Source organism: Moschus berezovskii, chromosome 2, assembly GCF_049115385.1.
Source record: "Moschus berezovskii isolate FMDL1 chromosome 2, NW_MosBer_1.0, whole genome shotgun sequence".
In the NCBI taxonomy this organism is placed as follows: domain Eukaryota; kingdom Metazoa; phylum Chordata; class Mammalia; order Artiodactyla; family Moschidae; genus Moschus; species Moschus berezovskii.
In genome coordinates, this window is record NC_142461.1 from 12,047,400 (window position 1) to 12,070,607 (window position 23,208).

The 23,208-nt window shown below is 51.0% G+C and overlaps 1 protein-coding gene across 2 annotated transcripts in view; it reads left to right on the forward strand.

Annotated features, from left to right (window-relative positions):
• The window catches only part of PTPRU (protein tyrosine phosphatase receptor type U), an 86,372-nt gene that overhangs the window by 31,786 nt on the left and 31,378 nt on the right, over positions 1-23,208 (forward strand). For both annotated transcript variants that reach the window (XM_055397569.2, XM_055397571.2), the window contains exons 8-14: positions 4,807-5,115; positions 9,932-10,041; positions 10,309-10,510; positions 10,817-10,919; positions 13,321-13,594; positions 14,566-14,602; positions 15,541-15,679. In XM_055397569.2, coding sequence (XP_055253544.1) covers positions 4,807-5,115; positions 9,932-10,041; positions 10,309-10,510; positions 10,817-10,919; positions 13,321-13,594; positions 14,566-14,602; positions 15,541-15,679 — 1,174 coding nt within the window. The remainder of the gene's footprint in view (positions 1-4,806; positions 5,116-9,931; positions 10,042-10,308; positions 10,511-10,816; positions 10,920-13,320; positions 13,595-14,565; positions 14,603-15,540; positions 15,680-23,208) is intronic.

Consider the following 23,208-nt stretch of genomic DNA (forward strand, 5'->3'; position numbering starts at 1 on the left):
CTTGAATTGTTTCTTTCATGTAAGTAGTCAGAGGTGATTTAAGGAAGGGCTTTTGACATATATTGCTTTAAAAAGTGGTTGCACTAACTTACACTGCTGCTGTAAAGGGCGCTGCTGTATATAAGGGTATAGCTTATCCTTGTTGTTGTTCAGTTGCTAAGTCATGTGTGACTCAGCGACCCCATGGACTGAAGCACTCCAGGCTTCTCTGTCCTCCACTATCTCTTAGAGTTTGTTCAGACTCATGTCCATTGAGTTGATGATGGCCATCCAACCATCTCATCCTCTGTCGACCCCGTCTCCTCTTGCACTCAATCTTTCCCAGCATCAGAGTCTTTCCCAATGAGTTGGCTCTTTGCATCATGTGGCCAAAGTATTGGAGTTTCAGCTTCAGCACCAGTCCTTCCAATGAATATTCAGAGTTGATTTCTTTTAGGATTGACTGGTTGGATCTCCTTGCAGTCCAAGGGACCTCAGGAGTCTTCTCTAGCACCACAGTTCGAAAGCATCAGTTCTTTGGTACTCAGCCTTCTTTATGGTCCAACTCTCACATCTGTACATGACTACTGGGAAAACCTTAGCTTTGAGTATATGGACTTTTGTCAGCAAAGTGATGTCTCTTCTTTTTAATACACTGTCTAGGTTTGTCATAGTTTTTCTTCCAAGGAACAAGCATCTTTTATTTTCGTGGTGCAGTCACCATATCTCACCATTAGCGTGCACACATTAATTAATTCCTATGAGTTAGACTCACCCCATCTCATGTAACTCTCACACTGCTCTTCAAAGTAGGTGTTATTACATCTCCATTTTTTAGTCAAAGAACTTGATGTTCAAAGGGAGTTAAATCACTTGCCTGAAGTCACAGAACTAATGAGATGTGGAGATAGGATTTGAACTCTGCAGTACCCAACCCCACTCCAAAGCCCCTTCCTCAAGCAACAGTTAATATTTCAGGGTTATTGAGTGCGCCTTAGCATCATTAAAATCAACGCATTGGGGGCTGATTTAACAGATGTTAACTGTTAGCCTTCTTGTTTACAAAAAAAATGTGCATTTAGACCTTTGACCTCTGAGTGGCCTACAGCCCTGTGGAATTCAGAGGGTTGGGGCTTCGAGGCCCCCAGGTTCTGTTTTGCCAGTGTGTGCTGGCGGCCGAAGAGTGTGTCTGGGTGCCAGATGGTTTTTGGAAACACAGAGAGACTCATGAATTCACACCCCTCAATCAACATATCAGCCTGCAGTCAACAAACTATTTGAGCCTCTGGATCTGCCCAAATTTGTTCAGGGTGGGGAGAGAAAGAAAAGTGTGCTTTCTTCTCAGAGACCCCTCTGTCTAGCAGGGGGGAGGGGGCTAGCATAGCTGTTGGAGAATGAGATACTTAAGCATGAGGGTGAAAGTTTCAATCTTCAAGTTAAAGGTTACCATTTTGTGCCCTGAAAACTGTTGTTTTTTTTCCTTTTTTCTTTTGGCCGTGAGGAATCTTAGTTCCCCGACCAAGGATCAAACCTACACCCCCTGTATTGGAAGCGTGGAGTCGTAACCATTGGAATGCCAGGGAGGTCCTCTGGCAAAATGGCTTGAAAAAAAACCTGAGTAGGTTGCCAGTATTTAAAAATCTGGAGATTTCACACAAAAAATTGGAATTTCTGGCTTCATAAATGGGAAGCTCTGGCAACATAGCCCGGAACTGAGTGGCAGCTGCTCCTTTTGGATGAGATACTTACCGTCTCGTTTGTCATAGTTCCAGCCTAGCCTGTGTCACCGGTTTGCAGTTGATATTTCGTGTCCTTGTCTGAACGCTGCAGGAAGGTGAAGGAAGCAGTGTGCTTCCGCCAAACCTGGAAGGATGGTAAAGGATGTGCAGCAGGTATCCCCGGGGGGTGGGGATGATGTGAGCAGAGCTGCAGCAAACCGAGATCCATTCTCGCTAGTGCAAATAAATCCATGGTACTTGGCTTTAGTAGACATAGACACAGGCAGAGACACAGACTCAGACACAGACACCTTGGGACAGGACACATCAGCACCAGGACCAGAGCCAGAAGATCTCAGGAAATAAAGCAAAGACCTCTGAACAAGATAGAAGAGGGATTGCAGAGTGAGCACACACAAAACTCACCCATTCCTTTCTAAACAGATAAGAACAATGAGTTAAAACAAAACTATATAGAAAAACATTAGGAAAATCTCCATGGTCCAGGAACAGCAGAGAAAAGACAAGTATGGTAAGTGGGCTTGCAGTTAGCAGCCCTCAAGATGCAGTGAGCAGGGAACCAGCCTATTAACGTTTTTGTCGGGTGAAGATCGGGTTTGCCTTGTTGTGGGGATAAGAGAGCCAGGCTCTCTGTAAGAAGTCAAGAGGTAAGCCTTTCTCTCAGGTGCTGGAATCTCTCGGTGGCATTCTGATGTATGACTGGAGACAGCCACTTGCCTCTGGTCCAGGGAAGGAAGGAAAGTTGCACTGTGCTGTCCAGCGTCTGAAGCTGTGCACCTACGCATCCACTTGCAAGTGAGGAGCACTCTGATGTTTCTCTTTGCATTGTCTTTGTGGAGAGTATCCTGAGCAAATTAATCATATGAAAACGATAATAGGGTCATACTTAATTATCTTAAGAGGCCAAGCAGTAGGACTTTCTTTCCTGTTCATTAAGGTGTGTCCTGATATCCTCTAACCAGGAACACTTGGCAGGTGTCACAGAACCTGCACAGTCAGAGGGAAGAAAGAAGAGGATCATTAGTAATCGTGGCTTCGTCCATCACGTTATAGATGAGGAAACTGAGGCCCAGAGATTTCCTTAGGATTGCACTGCTGCTCAGTGCAGATGCAGGACTGGGGCCTGAGCCCCCAAGTAAAGAAGCCTTGATTTCTTTAGTTATAAAATGGGGATAACATTCTGGTCCTATGTAATCCTCAAGAGGCTATGAAGCATAGTAATATGCACTTGTCTTATGTTGGGTAGCTGCCTCTCCAGAGGCATTGGTGTGGGTAATTAATTTTTTAAAAGGTATCCTTTTATTTGGAGAAGGGTCTTGAGAGTCCCTTGGACTGCGAGGAGATCCAACCAGTCCATCCTAAAGGAAATCAGTCCTAAATATTCATTGGAATGACTGATGTTGAAGCTGAAACTCCAATACTTTGGCCATGTGATGCGAAGAACTAACTCATTTGAAAAGACCCTGATACTGGGAAAGATTGAAGGCAGGAGGAGAAGGGGATGGATGACAGAGGATGAGATGGTTGGATGGCACCACCGACTCAATGTGCATGAGTCTGAGTAAACTCTGGGAGTTGGTGATGGACAGGGAGGCCTGGCGTGCTGCAGTCCATGGGGTCGCAAAGAGTCGGACACGACTGAGCAACTGAACTGAACTATTATTCATTTATTATTTATTTTAAAAAATATTTTATTTATTTGGCTGTGCTGGGTCTTAGTTGCACCACGTGGGATCTTTGATCTTTATAACAGCATGCGAGGGTCTAGTTCCCTGACCAGGGATCGAACCTGGTTACCTGCATTGGGAACGTGGAGTCTTAGCCACTGGATCATCAAGGAAGTTTCCTAGTTTATTTTTATTTATTTTTAGTTTTTGGACAGTGAATTCCTCATGGGGAGGCAGAGTAGTGGTGGTTAAGAGTGTGGATTCTGAAGCTGGCCTGTCAGGTTTGGATTCCAGCTTCACTACTTACTGTCTATGTGACAGTCAGCAAGTTTATTTAATCTCTCCTGTGTGCCTCCACTTCTACATCTGCATAACAAGGCTAATAATGGCAGCTTTCTATTAGATTACAGAGAAGGTTAAATGAGGTAAAGCATTTTAAAGCATCTAGAGCAATGCTTGGCACATACAAAGCCCCCAATAAATGTTTACAGCCATCATCATCATCATCATCTTTATAGAACAGATTGTATTTCCCTTTTTTCTTTGGCAGCCAGGGAACTTATCACCTAATTTGAGCCTTATATTTATAGCTCCATGCGGGACCTAATGGCATGCATTTCTATTTTCCTAACATTCTCTGGCATTATTTAGCTATTTGGCTCTCATTTCCCGCATTATGCTGACTTCTCTGTATTATTATATTGTACATATTACTGTAAACTGTTTTAGAAAAAGTTTGGAATTAACAGAGAATGAAGAAAAATACAACAGTTGGTTGATTCAGACTGTCTTGACTTCCTTCAGGAGGAATTTGGAATAGAAAGTGAACTGTATTATTTAAAAAATTGTAGCTAATATTTTCAATGGCTTACTGTCTATTGGAGCTTCCCTGATAGCTCAGTTGGTAAAGAATCTGCCTGCCATACAGGAGACCCTGGTTCAATCCCTGGGTCGGGAAGATCCCCTGGAGAAGGGAAAGGTTACCCACTCTAGCATTCTGGCCTGGAGCATTCCATGACATGTGTAGTCCATGGGTCGCAAAAAGTCGGATATGACTGAGCCACTTTCACATTGTGTATTAGCCATTGCTACACATGCTTTGCATGTTTTTTTACCTTAAACCTCACAGCCATCCTATGAGATCAAGTCTGTTATCCCATTTTGCAGATGAGGAAACTAAGGCTCAGAGAGATAAAGTGACTTAGCCAACAGTTGTCAGCTGCAAGCGACAGAGCCAGGATTCAGATGTGGGCCTGCCTGACTCCAAAACATACACTTTATTCCCTTTTTGCTGCACTGAGGGGTCTCTTGGACTCTTGGGGGCAAGTGAGGGTCGATACTAGTCAGCTGCCTGATGTTTTCTCTCTCATCCTGCTTCTCCTCCTATTTCTTCTACCCTTTCTATTGCTTGGATTCCCCAGAGCCCATGCGGGCCCCCAAAGGCCTGGCTTTTGCTGAGATCCAGGCCCGCCAACTGACCCTGCAGTGGGAGCCGCTGGGCTACAACGTGACGCGTTGCCACACCTACACCGTGTCCCTGTGCTATCACTACTCCCTGGGCAGCAGCCACAACCAGACCGTCCGGGAGTGCGTGAAGATGGAGCGTGGTGCCAGCCGCTACACCATCAAGAACCTGCTGCCCTACCGGAATGTCCACGTGCGGCTCATCCTCACTAACCCCGAGGGGCGCAAAGAGGGCAAGGAAGTCACCTTCCAGACAGACGAGGACGGTAAGAGGCTTCCTGATCCCTGGCGCCCACAGACGCTACACGTCTGAGACTGAATCTGCCATAGGAGATTTTTTGCTTAGGATTAAGCCGACTGTATGACAACAGAGTAATGATACTAATACTATTCCTTGGAAGACTTTGGGTAAAACTGTTATAATTTCTTCCTTAAAATGTTTGGGAACATTTACCAGGGAAGTCATTTCGGCCTGGAGTTTTCATTGTGGCAGGGTTTTTAATAGCAATTTTAATTTTCAAAATAGATATTAGAATATTCAGACTTTATAGTCTTTGTATCAGTTTTGGTGTACTGCGTTTTTAAGGGATTTGATCAGTTCACTTAAATTGTCAACCGTCTTGACGTAAAGTTGGCTATAATACTCTCTTGTTATATTTATTGAATGTCTGAAGGATCTATTGTTCTATCCCCTTTTTCATGCCTGATATTGGTAATTTGTGTCTTCTCTTTTTTTCTCATGTTCATTCTTGGTAAGGGTATATAAATTTTATTAATCTTTACAAAGAGCCAAACTTTGGCCTAGTTTATTATTTTTTTTGTATACTTACGTTCTGTTCTATTTCTTTTTAAAAATGCTTTCTTTGCATTTCATCAGCTGTTCTTTTAGTTTTTTGATATGGAAGCTTGTTAGATCATTGATTTTCAGCCTGTCTTCATTTCTAATATATGCATTTAAAGCTATACATTTCCCTCAGTTCTGCTTTAGCTTTATCCCACAAGTTTTGATATAGCCTATATTCAGTATCATTCAGTTTAAAATATTTTCTGATTTCTGTTATGATTCATTCTTTGACCCAAGAGTTATTTAGAATTACGTTGTTTGATTTCTGACTGGGATTTCTCTAATTATCTTTTTGTTATTGATTTCTAGCTTACACTGTAGTCAGAGTACATACTCTAATTTTGGTATTTTGAAATTTGATCCATGCTTTATGGCCTGATATATGGTTGTGAGTGAGTGAAAGTCTTTCAGTCCGACTCTTTGCGACCCCACGGACTATACAGTCTATGGAATTCTCCAGCTCAGAATAGTGGAGTGGGTAGCCGTTTCCTTCTCCAGGGGATCTTCCCAACCTGGGGATCGAACCCAGGTCTCCTGCATTGCAGGTGGAATCTTTACTAGCTGAACCACCAGTGATATGTGGTTAAATTTTAGTGAATGTTCCGTATCTACTTGAAAAAATGTGCATTCTGTCATTGTTGAGTGTACTGTTCCACTTAGGTCAAGCTAACATTCGTCATTTTCACAACGCTTTTTATATATTAATGCACGTGCACCTCGTGACAACCCCATCTGGCTGTTTACTGTTACCAGTCCCATTCTGCGGTGAGGTCACATTGCTAGTAGATGGGTAGCAGGGCTGGGTTTCAGACCTGGCCATCTCTTTGAGAGCTGCTTAACAGCTACGTTCTGATCTCAGCACAGGTCCAAAACCTTCCTCCAGATTGCTGTAAATCCCCAGGTACCCCTAAGCTCCTTGGTTAATAGTTTTTTGTTTGTTTATTTCCTCACATGTACAATTTTCTGTCTGCACAGCAGTGGCCCAGATATAAAATTCAGCTCCTTCCTCAATTTCCAGAAAACTCCACTCACCTGAGGAAGTGTGTATGCCCTGTGGCCTACACGGATGAGGATTTGCTGGGGGTGGGAATGAAGTCTGGAGGGGTTTACCCTAAATCTGTAAATGTAGGGGAGGAGAAACTTAACTTTTTTCTCCTGCCTATCTGAGGTTCATTGGCTGGGATCCTGTAAGTTGACTGAGCAAAGATAGATTAACAAGATAAATATAAGATAAAAATATTAAAAAGTTTTTTGCTATAAATTCTATTTATTTTTTGTTATATAGTCTTAAAAATTGAACTGTGGTTAATTTGCAATCTTGTGTTAGTTTTAGGCATAAGCAAAGGGATTCAGTTTATTATATATAATAAAATAAATTTTATTAATCTTTCCAAAGCTTATATAATGTATATATGAATATATATACACATATATATAATTCAGATTATTTTCTATTATAGGAAACAGGAGTTTATGAACACACACTTTGCACATAATAGGGAGTACTCAGTGATGAGTAACTCAAAAGAGTGGTAAGAACTTGGGTTTATATAGCATCTTAATCAAAGAACAATGAATTTTTAGAAAAGCGACAAGACAAAAGAAAAGGACTTCAAACTTCTAGGGGCAGCAAATTAGGGGAAACCAAATGTATGGGGAAACTAATGGTGGACAGTAAAGTTTGTTAGGTAGATTCCTCCGGGCTGATAGGAGTCCAGAGGTTTCTCAGTGGTTAACTTCTGTCCTACCAGGTAGAGAGGGGAGGGGGGCACCTGTGCAAATTTATGTCCTACTTTTAGGCAAGTAGGGGGAGGGTAGGGAGGGTAGAGAATTTTTTCTTGTGTATGCTCCTATATTGCCTTCTCAGTTGAACTCAAAATAATCCTTACTCCAAGTGACATATTTTGGGGTAGCATGTATTGCTACCCTTCTCAAGTAATCTCATGTTGACTCTCAGACTGCTCCATTCTTAAAATCTGTTGACCTTTCCCCTTTCCTTCTCCAAGGTACATTGTTGAGGCTGCTTCACCCCCTACCCTGGCCAGGCCTCACTTGGCTCCTTGTTTTTCTTTCTTTTTTCTCTGTCCCTCTTCTCCTGCCTCTCTTTAATATTAATTATGTAATGTTTTATACTTTTCACTGAAGTATTAGTATAATACTTACAGGGAGTGTACTTATCTTAAGTGGTCAGCTCAACCTGGCATTCTCCTAGACTGAGCACATCAGGATAACCCACAACCAGACCAAGAAAAAGCATTACCAGCAGCCCGGAAGTCCCCTTTATGTACCCTGCCACTCACAGCTCCCAGAGGTAATCATTATCCTGACCTGTGATGCCACAGACTAATTTCTGCTTGGTTTCGAACATTATATCAGTGGAATCATATAGTGTATATTCTTTTTTTAATACATATAGCTGATTCACTTACAGTAGAAACTAACACAACATTGTAAAGCAACTATACGCCAATAAAAATTAATTTAAAAAAAAGCCGTTTTAGAGACTCTGTAACTTGGAGGATAAAACTACCCCTGTTTTCAGGACACCTGTTGTATATAATGACCTAAACCATGAGATGTTCATGTAGCAACCCTTGCGGTTCTACCCAGACTAAATTACAACATTATACATTCAAAAAACCAAAAAACAAATGAAGCTGCTATGAACATTGGCATGCTGATTCAAATGGACTAAGTTTTTGTTTACTTGGGAAGATACCTATGAGTGGGAGTGTTGTTTTGTGTGTAGGTGTATGTTGGACTTGATAAGAAATTGCCAAACTGGTTTCCAAAGTGGCCATACATTTGCATCCCCATCCATGAAAGACAGGAAAGCCTGGCGTGCTGCAGTCAATGGGGTCGCAAAGAGTCAGACATGACTGAGTGACTGAACAGCAACAGCAGTATCAGAGTGCTCCAGGTGCTCAGAAATCTCTCCAGTAGGAGGTGTTGTCAGCATTGGGAGTTTAGTCTTTCCAATAGGACTTTAGTCTACCAATAGGTCTGTAGTTGTGGTTTTACCTTTTCTGGATCAGTGTATATTCTTTTTATGACTGGTTTCTCTGTCTCAGCTTTATGCTTAAGAGATTCAGCAAGTTGTGTGTACAGTTCTAGAGAATTTATTCTCACTGCTGAATAATCCATTATGTGAATATTTATTCATCCTATTTACTATTGTCAGGCATTTGGGTTGCTTTCAACTATTTTAAATTGTGCTGCAAATAAAATTCTTGTAGATTCTTTTTTTTTTTGGTAGATCTACACATTTTTGATGGATTTATGCCTAGGAGTGGAACGGCTAGATTTCAGGGTTTGTGTTCATAATAAGGAGACATATCCAGTTTTCCCAAGTGGCTGTATTGATTTACACTCCTACTAGCAGTGTGAGAAAATTGCAGTTGCTCTGCATCCTCACCAACACTTGGAATTGTCTTTTTCCTTTTAACATTTTGGTGGGTGAATAGTGGAATTGCCTGGTTAACTTCATTTTAACACAAGGCACTTGAGCTGTCACTGTTATCTTGGTTTCAGCTTTCCCCTATCTTAGAAGTTCAGCTTCCCCACAAAGGTTTGTCAAAGTGTTTTCCCAAACAAAGAAGGCCATTCACTTCCTAGAGGAAATTCCTTGAGCCAGCTGTGAAGATGATACCTTAAAATAAAAACAAAACAAAACCGTATCTGAAAGGGCTTCTGTTGAAATGTTGACAGTGTTTATCTCTGGGTGATGGAACCCTTGGTACCATTAATTTTCTTTATGCTTATTTTGATTTTCTACATTGAACATATTGTTTGTGTAATTAGTAATTTTCAGACAAGAAAACATCTCCACCCATAATCCTGCCACTGTAAGGCGATTGTTTTCATTTTTCTGGCAAATGTCTATATTTTCTGAAAACCACTCAGCTGGAACAAAATAGAGGAGTATTCATTCTTCTCTGTGAAATGCCTCCTGCACAGTAATGAAAATGCCAGCTGCCCTTTTCGAGTGCTCAGACGTAGGCCGAACCATGTGAGAGTGCTGACAGGTATTTGCCTTGGGACTTTATGTACAGCACATCATTTAATTCCGGTGGAGGAGGTGCTGTTGTCATCCCCATTTCACAGATGAAGAAGCCAAGGCTCAGAGAGGCTGAGTGGTCCAAGTGTCCCAGCTAGAAAATGGCAAGGCTGGAATCTGAACCCAGGTATCTGGTTCCAAAGCTTGCTTTACCCTGCCCCGTGTCATCTTTCTCTCACAGTGCCTGGCGGGATCGCGGCTGAGTCCCTGACCTTCACTCCGCTGGAGGACATGATCTTCCTCAAGTGGGAGGAGCCCCAGGAACCCAATGGCCTCATCACTCAGTATGAGGTGGGTGGGCCTCTGGTGGACGGTGTACGGTGATCACAGAGGTGATCATTGGAGTTTCTTCAGCTATGGCTGGGGTCCATACCCTGTGGGTGATGGGGACCCTGAAGGCAGAAGGCAAAGGTACCCAGAGGCCTGGACTGAGGGGTACCCATGGTCCCCCTAAGCCTCCCCCTTTGCCCAACCATTTCCCTGGCTCACCTGAACCATGCTGGGTGGGAGGCTACTTCCCCATCCCTGAGCCTGCCTACTTGCCCATTCTGCCCCTAGATCAGCTACCAGAGTGTTGAGTCATCAGACCCGGCGGTGAATGTGCCGGGCCCACGGCGTACCATCTCCAAGCTCCGCAACGAGACCTATCATGTCTTCTCCAATCTGCACCCGGGCACGACCTACCTGTTCTCGGTGCGGGCACGCACGGGCAAAGGCTTCGGCCAGGCAGCGCTCACCGAAATCACCACCAACATCTCAGGTGGGCCCCTCCTGACCTAGCCTGGCCCCTTTGGGGAGGCCTGGAGTCCCCTGGGCACGGAGGTGGGGCTTCCTGCGGGTGGCAATGGAGGACTCCTGCTGAGATAAATGTACCATTTAGAGGCTGAGGTCGGGTCAGGGAGGATTAACTCAGAGGGTTCTGGAGATGGTTGGTGGAGTCCAAGGGCTGGAGGCAGAGGCTGAAGGGGAAGCGGTCTGAGGTCAGAGGTCAAGGAGCCTGGAGGCCCGGCCTTCCTGGTGCAGCGACCAGGCTCCGGGCTTATGTCCTTGTCCCCTCCTCCCCCAGCGCCCAGCTTTGATTACGCTGACATGCCGTCGCCGCTGGGCGAGTCTGAAAACACCATCACTGTGCTGCTGAGGCCGGCGCAGGGCCGCGGGGCGCCCATCAGGTGGGCATGCGTGTAACGGAGGGGCGGGAGGTCAGGGCGGTGAAAGAAGAGGCCTGTCCTCTGACCTAGGACCCCCACCCAGGCCCGCTCACCCTTGTCTTCCCTCAGTTTCCCACTCAGGGTTCAGAGTGTCGGGAGGAGGACGTTCTGTGATCCTGGGGAGGTGGAAGACCTGCAGTCACTCCCCTCTGTGGCTGTGGGCTGTCTGGTGGTGACTGTCATGAGATCTTGAACAGGAGATTGTTCGGATTCTCCAGAGGGCCTACCTCTGACACCTTGGAGCCTTATTTCTCCTCAGCTCTCCCCCTGGGGGCTCCTGTCGAGGGAGACACAAGGATGAGATTTCTGGAAGGCTAGGGCATCTGGCCTCATGGGGTCATCTCTCTGGAGTGGCCGAGAGCTTGGCTTCCCTACTTCTTTGCAGAGAAAGCGGATGCAGGAGTGACTGTTTCTGTTGGGGAGAAGGTGCTGGAGATAAGATGGGGTGTGTGTGTGTGTGTGTATGTGTGTGTGATGTGGGTGTGATGTGTGTGTATGTGAGATAGTGTGTGTTTGTGCAACGTGTGCACACACTTCCTGTCGGCCAGACGTCATCTTAGGGACTGTACCTGCATGAGTCGTTTGATCCTCATAGCAGCTGGTGGAGTGGGTGTCAGCACCCTTATTTTCCACATCAGGAAGCAGGCTCAGAGAGCCTGAATAATGTGCCCCCGAGGCCGCACGGCTGGTGAGCGATAGCGCTGGGATTTGAAAGCCTGGTCTGTCTGCACAGCCTGTACCTTTCCTTGAAGTCACAGAGCCTCCCTGGCCCTCTGGTCCACGCCCTCCTTCCATAAAGGCTCAGGCACTGGGAGAGGGTGACAGCCTGTGTTTGGCCATGAGAGGGCCCTACTGAGACCCCCCAAGAAAGCAGGGGGTTTCCCAGGTGCTCTCGGCACTCCCTCACTTCCTCACTCCTGCCCGCTTCCATTCTTTCCTCCTGCTTTGCCTTCCTGTATTTACCACTGCACAGTCTGCTTTGGGCTGATTCCCGGACCCTAAGGGGAGCTGCCAGAAGCAGCTCAGGGGAATTTGGCATTTTGCAGGAGGCTCAGGGCGCTGGAGCCTCTGAATTGGGAGGAGTTGGGAAACCCAGCACCTTCTCCTTCCCTTGTCCTTTTGGGGGATCCTGTGAGCAGGCCCGGTCAGCGTCCCAGGCAAGCCTGGGTTGGGGTGAGGGGTGGACCACTTGAGTGGAGAGGCCTGATGGCTGTGTGACCTTGGACATGTCCCTTCACCTCTCTAAGCCTCCCTTTCCTCAGTGCCTTATGGGGATTGTCCCAGATCAAGATGTGCTTTGTTCATGGTTCATGATTATTAGCATCTCCTGGTGGGACTTGGGGTCAGGGGAGGCCTGGGAAATGGAGGCTGAGAGGGGCCTGGGCTGGCTAATGATGGGATGAACCTGTCTGGCCTAAATCCTAGGGTGCTGGGGTGATTCCCTCCTAACTTGGGAGCTAAGAAGAAACAGCTGGAGAGCAAGGAAAAGACATTTCTACTTTCCCAGAGTGCAGGCTGTCAGTATGGGGTGTCACACGCCAAGACGTGACCGAGGCTGGGAGTGGAAAGATTTAAATTTGTCAGCATTCATTTATTTACCCTTGGCTTTGTTCCACAGAGGATTTGGAGGCGCTCACAGCACAAGGCCATTCAGTACAGTGATGAAAATAAATAGAACCACACAAGATGGGGTCAGGAGACAGAGACGAGGGAGCACAAATCAGCCATCAGGCCTGGGTGACGGCAGGCTCAGAGCTGCAGACCCAGGGCTGCCTCCGGGTTGGGAGGGTATTCGAGATGTAGGTTTAGTGTGACCTCGTTTGCCTGCTCAGTGACTGGCTCCCCGACTGGAGGCCAGTTCCAGGAAGCCCAGAGCCCCAAGTGCCCAGCACAGGACTCATGTCTGAGCTCAGTAAAAACTTTCTGGATGAATGAATGCATTGTGTCTTACTCGAATTTACTGAGGCCTAGAGGGAGCAGTTGGGAACCTGGTTGGAGCCCGGGGCTTGAGGTTCCCAGGCCCTGGGAGTCAGGGTGGAGCTTCAGGCCTCGGTTGGCTTGAGCAGGGCCCGCATACTTTCAGCCTTAGTTACAGTAATAACAGTTGCCAGGCACTGGCTGCTTGTTAAACTTGCCTCTTTGCTCACCTCTACCTTATGGAGCCATCCTGTAATCATTCCCATTTTACAGAGGAGAAAACTAAGGCCCAGGGAGCCTAAGTGACTTGCCCAGCTAGTAAGAGACAGAGCTGAGATGAGGGCTGTTCTGAGCCTGACCCCAAAGCCGTCACCATTAGTCACCAGATGGCTCTCCCGGTCCTCTGGCCACCGTGACCACTGCGCTGTCCCCTCCTCATGTCCAGTGTGTACCAGGTGATTGTGGAGGAGGAGCGGCCACGGAGACTCCGGCGGGAGCCTGGTGCCCAAGACTGCTTCCCGGTGCCGCTGACCTTTGATGCGGCGCTGGCCCGGGGCCTGGTGCACTACTTCGGGGCTGAACTGGCGGCCAGCAGTCTTCCTGAGGCCATGCCCTTCACCGTGGGTGACAACCAGACCTATCGTGGCTTCTGGAACCCACCGCTTGAGCCCAGGAAGGCATACCTCATCTACTTCCAGGCAGCAAGCCACCTGAAGGGGGTGAGGGGCTGGCCGGGGTGATGTGGGGGTGGTTGGGTGAGGGTGAGCAGGCTCAGGACAGGTCGGAGCAGGCTGCTGCAGAGGCTGGAGACAATGCCCCATCCTCCACCCCTCCACCTTTCGCCTCCCACCGGCCGTATTCCCTACCTCCTTCTCCACCTTGCACCCAGGCCTCCTGTAGCCCTGTCCACCTCCGCCCACCCACCTGAGCCCTGCCCTCCTAACCCGAGACACCTTCTCTCCAGTACTAACCCTTTCTGGGGGGCTTCTTCCTGGTGGCTCAGAAAGTAAAAGATTTGCCTCCGATGCAGGAGACTCGAGTTTGATCTCCTGGGTCGGGGAGATCCCCTGGAGAAGGGCATGGCAACCCGCTCCAGTATTCCTGCCTGGAGAATCCCAGAGATGACAGAGGAGCTTGGTGGGAGTTTCCCAGATTCACTGCTATCCAAGCTCCCAGTCTGGTCTCTGCCACCTCTTGAGGCCTAAGTCTTCCATCTCAGGTTCCTCTGGCTCCAGAGGGTGTCCCTCTCCGCTTCTCGCTTTCACCTGACCTTGAAGCCTAGGACCCACCTTCTCCCTGAAGGCCCGCCCTTCTCCAGGCTCCTCTCTCCTTGGATCACTCCTTTCCGGGCTGCCTCCTGGCCAAGCGGACCCCTGGACCTAAGCTCTACCCTCATTTCTGAGCATCTCCTCCTTACCCGCTCCTTGTGCTGTTATTTTTTTTTTTTTCTCCTGTTTCCACCCATCTCATTCCACTTTCCTAAGGCATCGCCCTATTTGTAGGCTCCACCCCTTCTTGGCCCCTCCGTCCCCGGTTCCCTCTCGACCCTCCTGCCAGTGGGGTGTGTTTAGTTAGAGTTCACACCTGAAACGCCCTGACCAGGGCCAAGACAGCCTGTCTAAGGTTGCCTCTGGGGAGGGTCAGGTCGTGGCTTCAACGGTGCTGAGACCCGCCCCATCTGTGCCTCCAGGAGACCCGGCTGAATTGCATCCGCCTCGCCCGGAAGGGTAAGTCCCCCTGGATTCAGTCCTTCAGCCGCGGGTCTCTTACTTGCTGGGCTCTGGGGAGGTGGGCGCTGGGCACTCAGGCCTGTGGGAGCAGAGGCGGGAGATCTGGCAGACTGGGGGTGGGCCAGGAAACATTTCCCTTCTTGGGCCCTGTGTGCCCCATCTCGAGGGCTCCTTCTCCCAGCCTGGGCAGTAGGGGCACACACCCTCACACCACCATGGTCACGGAAGGGGCCTGGCAGAGGGTGAGCCACTGTGGTCAGGAATGGGGTGGTGGGTACTGGACCCTGGTCCTGGAGTCTGTAGCTGCCTCCTTTCCTGTGGGGAGAAGGGGGACAGCATGGACCCTGTAGTGTTGGGATTGATGCTGCTCGCAGATAGGGCATGTGGGTGGCTCCCTGTCCTGAGATGCCCTAACCGAGCCCTTGATATGTAATTCTCTCCCCTTGTTGCCTCCCAGGAGGGTGGGAGGCTGCGTCTGAAGGCCCCACACACATCCTCCATCCCCCATCCACTGAAGGTTGGGGAGGATTTGAGGCAGGAGAGAGGGCATCGCAGTGGGCACAACCCTCCTGTGCCTGCTGGGCTGTTCTGATGAGGAGCTATTCCAGATAGGGGCACAGGGCACGTAAGGCCTCTGACCGGGGGATGCGGAAGGTGGGAGGGATGGTGAGAGATGGGTCTGATCGACTGGAAGGCGGGACGTGTGCTGAGGATGATGGGCAGATGTTCCTGTGCACCTGTTTGTGCAGCCTGGTTTATTCCTTGGGGCTTCAGTTCAGTCGCTCAGTCATGTCTGACTCTTTGCGACCCCTGTGGATTGCCTCACGCCAGGCTTCCCTGTCCATCACCAACTCCCGGAGTTTAGACCTCTGCAAGCTGGGGGAAGGTGGTCCCCACCTCCCCTCTGATCCTCTGTCCTCTGTTGTTCTCCCCAGCCGCCTGCAAGGAAAGCAAACAGCCCCTGGAGGTGTCCCAGAAGTCGGAGGAGATGGGACTCATCCTGGGCATCTGTGCGGGGGGCCTTGCTGTCCTCATCCTCCTGCTGGGGGCCATTATTATTATCATCCGAAAGGGGTGAGTGAGGCCAGTGCCCTGGCCCACCCGGGGCTTCTGCCTGTCTGAGGCCTGGTGAGCAGAGAGGAGGCTGAGGGCTGGTCGGGCAGCCGCCTGGCGGGCGTGTGGAGGGCTGCCAACCTGGGCATCAGGCCTGTGGATCGACCTAAGCCGGTGAGGGGAAGCCCAAGACTCTGCAGATGGAGCTGCCCCAGAATGGCTTGGCTGGAGCCCAGGTCTGGCCGGTGCCAGGTGCCCCTGTCCAGGGAAAGACTCTCAGTGCCTGCTGCCAAGGAGTCATGCTGGGAGTGGGCCCCACCCGCCTGTGCCCGCTGGGCTGTTCTGATGGGGATGGTGGGGAGGTAACCTGACTTGGCATCCTCAGTGCACAAGAGATCTTTTGCTGTCACGTCTGCCCTAACCACGGGGTTGGCGTGTTGACCCTGAGCAGTAGGCGGGGCTCACTCCCCTTCACACTGAGGACCCTGAGCAGCGGCTTTTCCCAGGCTCATCTTCTCTTGGGCTCAGCTTGCCCTGGGCTCTGTTACTGTTGATCCCTGAGGAGTCCTTCTGGGCCCGTGACTTAGAGGAGACCTCCCTTCCTGCCCTTGCCATTTCCCAGGCCTCAAAGGTCTAGCCTTATGTTTGTGTGAGAGGCACTTTCGGGTACATTTCACAGTGGGTGGAGTGAATCCCAGCCTATCTTAGAACCTAGAACTTAAACGGTTTTGGAGTTTTAGAAATCCAGGATGTGAGATTCTGAGAAGCTCCGAGTTTAGAACTGTGGAGGCTCAGAGCCTGGAAACTGAGAGCTGCCATTGTAGTTCAAGGATGTCTAGCCTCGTGGTTTTCCTGTCTTCCAAAAGCAGCGGAACCTATCTTCAAAACACTAAATGAACCCCTCCCGAGAGCCAGTACATGGAACACTAGAGACTGAGCCTTAGTTTGGAGCTTGGTGGGCTTCTGAGACCCTGCCCCACCTCTCATTCCCTCCCAGGCAACGCCAGGACACTGTGGTCCAAGCCCCTTAGTTGAGGGATGGAGATGCTGAGGCCCAGAGAGGGTCAGAGACCTGCCCAAGGTCACCCCGGGAGCCAGAGGCAGAGTCTGCTCCACCCTCTCCCCTCCTGGGCTCTGGCTTCTGCAGCCCTTGCTGCTGCCAAGTTGGGCACACGTGGATGGGTTGGCTCTGGGTCTCTGGGCTGTCAGGAGCAGATAAGCAGGATCCAGGGAGATGAGGGAGAACTGGGCAGGGCCCCCCTGGCCTGAGGCCAGGCACCAGCAGGAGAGAGACTCTCCCCAAGAGTCTCGGGATGGGGGCATGCCAGCAGTAGGGTGCTGGGATGGTCTGTTCAGGGCATCAGGCTCTGATTGTTCCCTGTGAAGCTTCCTGAGGCAAAATCATTTAAACTCTCATTTAATGAGTATTACACTGTGCCAAGAGCTCTCCACACATCACCCATTAGAACCGTAGTTACTGATCACCTACTGTGTACCAGGCGTTGTTCCGGCACTCGGGAGACATCAGGGAATTTTTCCTTCCTGGATCCTGACCCACAAAGCAGATCTAAGTTCCTTTTCACAGGTTGGGAAACTATTATTAAGCGACTTGCCCATGTCACTTTAAGTAGCAGGTCCTGACTGGACCCAGGCCTGACCACAAAGCTCATCCTTCTTACGGCCCGGGCATGTGAAGGGCCTCACCACGGCTGGCACACAGTGGTTCCTATAGGGGGCGAGGCCCTGGGGAGTGGGGAGTGGCACAGATAGAGGGCTGTAAGGGAGGGGTCAGATTTGGGGGACTGCCGGTGGTATTTGAGTCTCTCCAGATCTTCTCTTGGGGAAGACTGGCAAAGTAGGGAAGGTCACCCACCCCAGCAAAGAGAGTGCTAGGCCCAGGAGAGATGCTGCCAGGGCCTCACTGGGAAGCCCTCCACTTCATGCAGCTGCTACTGGAAGCCTCTAGGATCCCTTCCCTGTAGCCACCTGCCCCCGCCCTGTTCCTTCTTAGATCCTCTAAAAGCCATTCAGTCCTCTTCTGTAGCCCCTTGCTGCTTTCCCCCTAATCCTACCTGGCCTTTCGGGTTCACTGTGCTCCCGAGGGCTCCCTCAGTCTGCACCGTGGGTGCCGTGGGGCAGAGCAGCTCTGGCAGGGATGGGGGTGTTCAGATCAACCTGGGGTATGGATGAAATGGACAGATTAGGAGGTTGCTGGGGAGAGCAGCCCCCAGGGAGCTCCCGTGCACCCTATTGCAGGAAGGAGGCACCCAGGGTGGGGAGGAGGTGGCTGAGAGCAGGTCTCAGCCTCTTCATCCTGCCCCCTGGAGAGTGAGGCTGGATGCACCTGCCCCTGGGAACTCAGGGGTGCCCCAGGCCAGTTGGACCCTTTGGTTCTGCTTCCGGAGACCCTCCCCACTTCCCTTTGCAGCACTTCCCCACCCTGCCTACCCCACCCTGCACTTCCCTCACACACTCGCAGGCTTTGCACAGTGTTTCTCTTCCCTGCTGGACTGAGAACTGCATGAGGGCAGAGGAAGTTCTGTCTTGTTGCCTGTGTGTCCCCCGGGTCCTCTGTGTATGACTTATGGATGACTCGGGTCCTCCTGAACCCGTGCCCCCACCCAGCAAGCAGAGGGGGCAGGGAAGGGCCGGGTGTATGCTTGCTGTCCGGGAAGGGATTATTTTTAACCTCACTTGTTTAGAGGAGAAAATGGAAGCTCATAGAGGTGGAGTTCTTTTAGTTATTTTTCTTCATTTATTGATTACTCAGTTTAATAAAATCTGTATCGAGGGAATACATATTCCCTGGGCACTGTCCTGGGCCCTGGGGATCCACAGTGGGCAAAAGCAACCAGGATGCTGTCCTCTTGTGCTTTGTGGCTATGGGTTGGGAGCCTGGCATTAAACTAAAAAAAGCACAAATGTGTGATTACAAATTGTGAAAAGACCAGGGTGTCAGGGTGAAGGGGCAGAGAGAGAGTAAAGGGGGAACTGATGTAGTTGGTGATTGTGGGGGAGTCCTTAGGATCTGCCCTTTTGAAGTTATGACAGTTCAGCTGAGACCAGAAGAATGCCACTCCTTCAGCCCATCTCCCTGCCCTCAGGGCCACTATGACCAGCTCAGGGCCTTAGATTGCTTCTCTGTCCCTGGCACGGGAGACATGCTGTGTGACCTTGAGCCAGTGTCCCGCCCTGGCTGGGCCTCCGTCTTCCCCTCCCCTCTCCTTGCCTTCCTCTCCCTGCTGATGGGGTGACGTGGGGGCGGGTGAGTGGAGGCCCCTGGAGTGGGCCTGGAAGGGGCCTCAAGAGGGGCTGGCTCTGGGGTCAGGGTCCTGGGCCTTGTCTGGACTCTCGTTGACTCCCCGGGAGCCGCGGGCTGACATGACTCTCCGGGACCCGGCTCCCCAGTGGGAAGGTGGGATCAGACCTGTCCTGCGACCCCACTGCTGGTGCCTCGAGGTCCCGTCAGGGCTCCTGGCCCACCTGTGCTCTGGTTGCTCCTGAGGGGGCCATGTGGCTCCTTTAGTGGACCCCACACCCAGGGGCAGTCTGGGTGGCTGAGGGTGGCCCCAGTTGGTCCTGGCGTCCAGCCCCCCTCCCCTTCCTGGCTGCTCATTTCTTCCTGGCTTGCAGAGGACTGTCCCCTCAGGGGCAGGGAGCCTGTGGGGGGCAGGGGGTGGCATGGGGACCGCGGTGGGGTGGTCTGCAAGGGTGAGTGCACAGTTACCTTGAGTGTGTGAGTGCAGTCATCTGTGTGAGTGTGTGTGTGAATACATGTCTGTGTATGTATCTGTGTGTGCCAGTGTGTGTGAGTCCAGGTGTCTGAGTGTCTGTATGTATGTCATAGGTCTGTGTTTGTAAGTACATGAGTGAGTCCATGTGTTTCTATGTGAGTGTGTGTTTGTGAATATATGTCTGTGTATGTATCTGTGTGTGTCAGTGTGTGTGCTTGAGTACATGTGTCTGAGTGTCTGCACGTGTGTCATAGATCTGCGTTTGTAAGTGCATGAGTGTGTCCATGTGCTTCTGTGTGAGTGTGTGTATCCATGATTGTGTCTGCATATGTGAGTATTTCTCTTTGTGAACACATATGTGTAAAAGCTCTGCTTCCCTCCAGGCCCTTTCCCACCTCCTTCTCACTCCAGCAGTGGGCTTGGGGAAGGTTCTAGAAGGAGCCGGGCCAGCCCTTGGGTCAGAGAAGGCCCTCTGACCCATCGGTCCCCGGCCAGCCCGGTCCCCAGCAGAGAAAGCACCAGGCCCCTCCCGCTGGTGGTGCCACCCTGGCCCCGCCTTGTGCACGAACCGTGGCCCACCTGTGTGTTCTCTTTGCACGCTGCCAGGAGAAACCACTATGCCTACTCCTACTACCCGTAAGTAGCGCCCCTGCCGCGGCCCCGCCCCGCCCCTCCTGGGGAGGCCACGTCCCCGCCCTGCCTGGGGTCGGCGCCTCCCTCACGGCCCCCATGTCGCTGAGCTTCCCTCCTCTGCTGTCTCTCCTCTCCCCGCTGTCCTCCTGTGTGGAGGTCACGAGCGCTCGCTCTGTGCTCAGAGTCTCGGGTTCAGATCTGGCTCTCTGAGCTGTCCCAGACAAGTTCTGGACCTCCCGGAGCCTTCTGTCCTCTTGACCCCGAGGCAGCCCCTTGTGTCTCAAGCCACTCCTGCTGGTCGGGACCTCCCAACATCAGACCTCAGTCCACGTCCAGGAAGTTCCTCGCCCGGGTCCCGCTCTGGGTCCACAGCCACGTGCGCTTGTGTGTGTGTGTGGTGGGGCAGACACAGGGCAGCTCTCCCCATGGTGCACGCGGCTTACAGGGCGCTGCCAACTCTTCTCCAGCTGGGCCCAGCTCCTCAGACCCACCGTTCCCTGGGCGCCTCCCCTGGGCTCAGTTCTTCACACAGAATCCACACAACAACCCTGAGAAGAGGCCCTGTGAACACCCCATTTCACTGATGAGGAAACTGAGGCTCAAGGAGGTTAAGGACTCGTCAGAGGTCACAGGACATGCAGAGATGGGGTCACAGCCCAGGCCCCCGTCTAACTCCATGGCTTGCTGCTCTGTTTTCTGCCTCTGGGATCTCTGACCCTGTAAGCTTTCCAGGTCATTCCGCTGCACCCGTGCTTGTCCCCTCCTTATAGAGCAGGCCCAAGTGGCCCCAGGTCAGCCCAGAGGATGGTGGTCTCTCACCTCTCCATGGACCCTCTTCTTGCATTGACATCACCCACCATCACACTGGCTTTTCCAGCAACCACACCCCCGTCAACTCACGTGGAGCCTCCAGCTCAGGTTTTCCTTGAGCGCCTAACAAGGCAGCTCGCCTGCTCCCTCTACTCTGCAGCTGTATTTTTTTTTAAAGTATTTTATTGAAGTGTACTTGATTTAAAATGTTGTGTTAATATCTGCTGTACAGCAAAGTGACCCAGTTACACACATATATATATTCTTTTCATGTTCTTTAAAATTTTTTTTTAATTGGAGGATAATTGCTTTACAGTATTGTGTTGCTTTCTGCCATACATCGACATAAATCAACCTTAGGTATACATATGTCCCCATCTCCCACCCCATCTCACACCTTTAGGTTGTCACAGAGCACCTAAATTTGAATCTAAATGCCGAACTTTTCCGAGTGTCCACTTTACACGCCATCTGCTTGATCTCACCCTGAGGTCGGCTGGAGGCCGCGGTGAGAGGTGTCCCTCCTGGCTCTGTCTGCGGATCTGGTTGGTTGGTGTTTGAAGTTCTTCTGCCAAGTAGAGCAGGAGGCCTGGGCAGGAACAGAGCCCTGTGGTTCACCACTGCAGACTGCCTCCTAGGCCAGGATCCACTGGGGCCGGGTCCTCCTGGGGCTCCATGGTCCAGCCAGCCTGGCGGGCTGTCCTCTGCCCGGGGCCCTCTGTCTGTCGTCCCTGTGGTCACTGGTGTCTGACCTGTCCTCCCCCGTCTCCTTCCCCATCTCTCTCCTTGTCATTACTCCTTTTTCCCTCCTCTCCCTTCTCTGTATCCTCCTAATTCTCTTGTCCAACCCCCGTCTCCCTCTTCACCTCCCTTCCTCCTCCACCTCCTTTGTTGATGGTCAAGGTCACAGCCACAGAGACCTCTCCTCATCTGCCCCCAAAGGGTCTTTGGCTGTGTCCTGGGCCACAGTGAGGGAGATATCCAGAGCCTGAAGGGTGGGTGGGAGTTGGAGACTTGGGCCTTCTGAGCCGTCTCTCGTCCAAACTGGGAAAGTCACACTCACCACAGTGCACGGCCACACTGGCCCGCAGCATGGACACAGAGCCCTCTTTCCTGTGTTTCCTGTGGGAAACACATTGTTGTCCTGGCAGGAGGGGCATCCAGAGGTTGTCCTGTCCGTACCCCTGCCCCCAGCAGCTCTGGAGCCAGGACGGGCTGAGTGGAGTTTGTCTCTCTGGGGGAGTCCTTCACTATCCTCTTCATCTCCAAGATGAACAGTGTCCCTGGGCCTGCATGACCTGGAAGTCCTCTCTCAGGTCTGCCCTGCATCCTGCATGCTGTAGGGCTGGGCAGGTGAACGTCTCTCTGGTCTCAAGCCTTCCCTGTGATAGGGTCCCGGCTCTTCTCCAGTCTCAGCGCTGTCTCCACGTCCTTTCCCTTTGCCTGTGTTTCAGCCCCTTGGACACGGAGCCTTGATCCCTGCCTCCCCACCCCTGTTCTCCCTCCCATTTTCCTCCGAGTTCCCTGGGATTGCACGCGGCCATCCTCGTCTGTAAAGCTGGACTGGAGACATGGGCTATGCAGGGGTCCCTACCCAGGGGACCTTTCCGGAAGCTCCCCCTCGGGAGGGACTGGGCCTTCTCCCTCTGCTGCTTCCGGCGACTGGATGGGCTGGTGGGCAGCGACAGGAATGTGGATGCTGTGTGGATTACTTAAGTCTAGTGTGGCCTGTGGGAGGGCCATCCTGGGGATCCTGGGGGTAAGAAAAAGTCATGATTGGAACTTTTTCCGTGTCCACTGAGCACTGGACACTGAGACTGGCCGAATTCTAGCCAGACCCTCTGCCTGAAGGAGAATTGCAGTGCTTTCCCATGCGGGAGGAAGAGGTCCCAGGGCAGCTGCCTGGTGAGGCCAGAGGAAGGAAGGTTGTGTGTGGGTCCTGCAGGGGCCGGAGCTGGGCAGCCTTCTTCCTGGTTGTGGGTGTGGCGCTTGTTGTGACACAACAATAGGCCTGGAGTGACTGTCCTCCCCATTTTCTGAGCCCTCGGGCCTAGTGAGAGTTAGGAGGCATATCCCAGCCTGAGGCCACTGCTGCTCCATCCTTGCTCTCAGCAAAGGTCCACAGGATAGGGACCCTTGTTGTTGTTCAGTTCCCAAGTTGTGTCGGATTCTTTGCGACACCGTGGACTGCAGCACGCCAGGCCTCCCTGTCTCTCGCTGTCTCCCAGGGTTTGCTCAAACTAATGTCCATTGAATCAGTGATGCCATGCAACCATCTCATCCTCTGTAGCCCTCTTAACCTTCTGCCTTCAATCTTTCCCAGCATCAGGGACCCCGCCCACTCCCTTTTGGGCCAAGAGGTAGCTTTCCGGG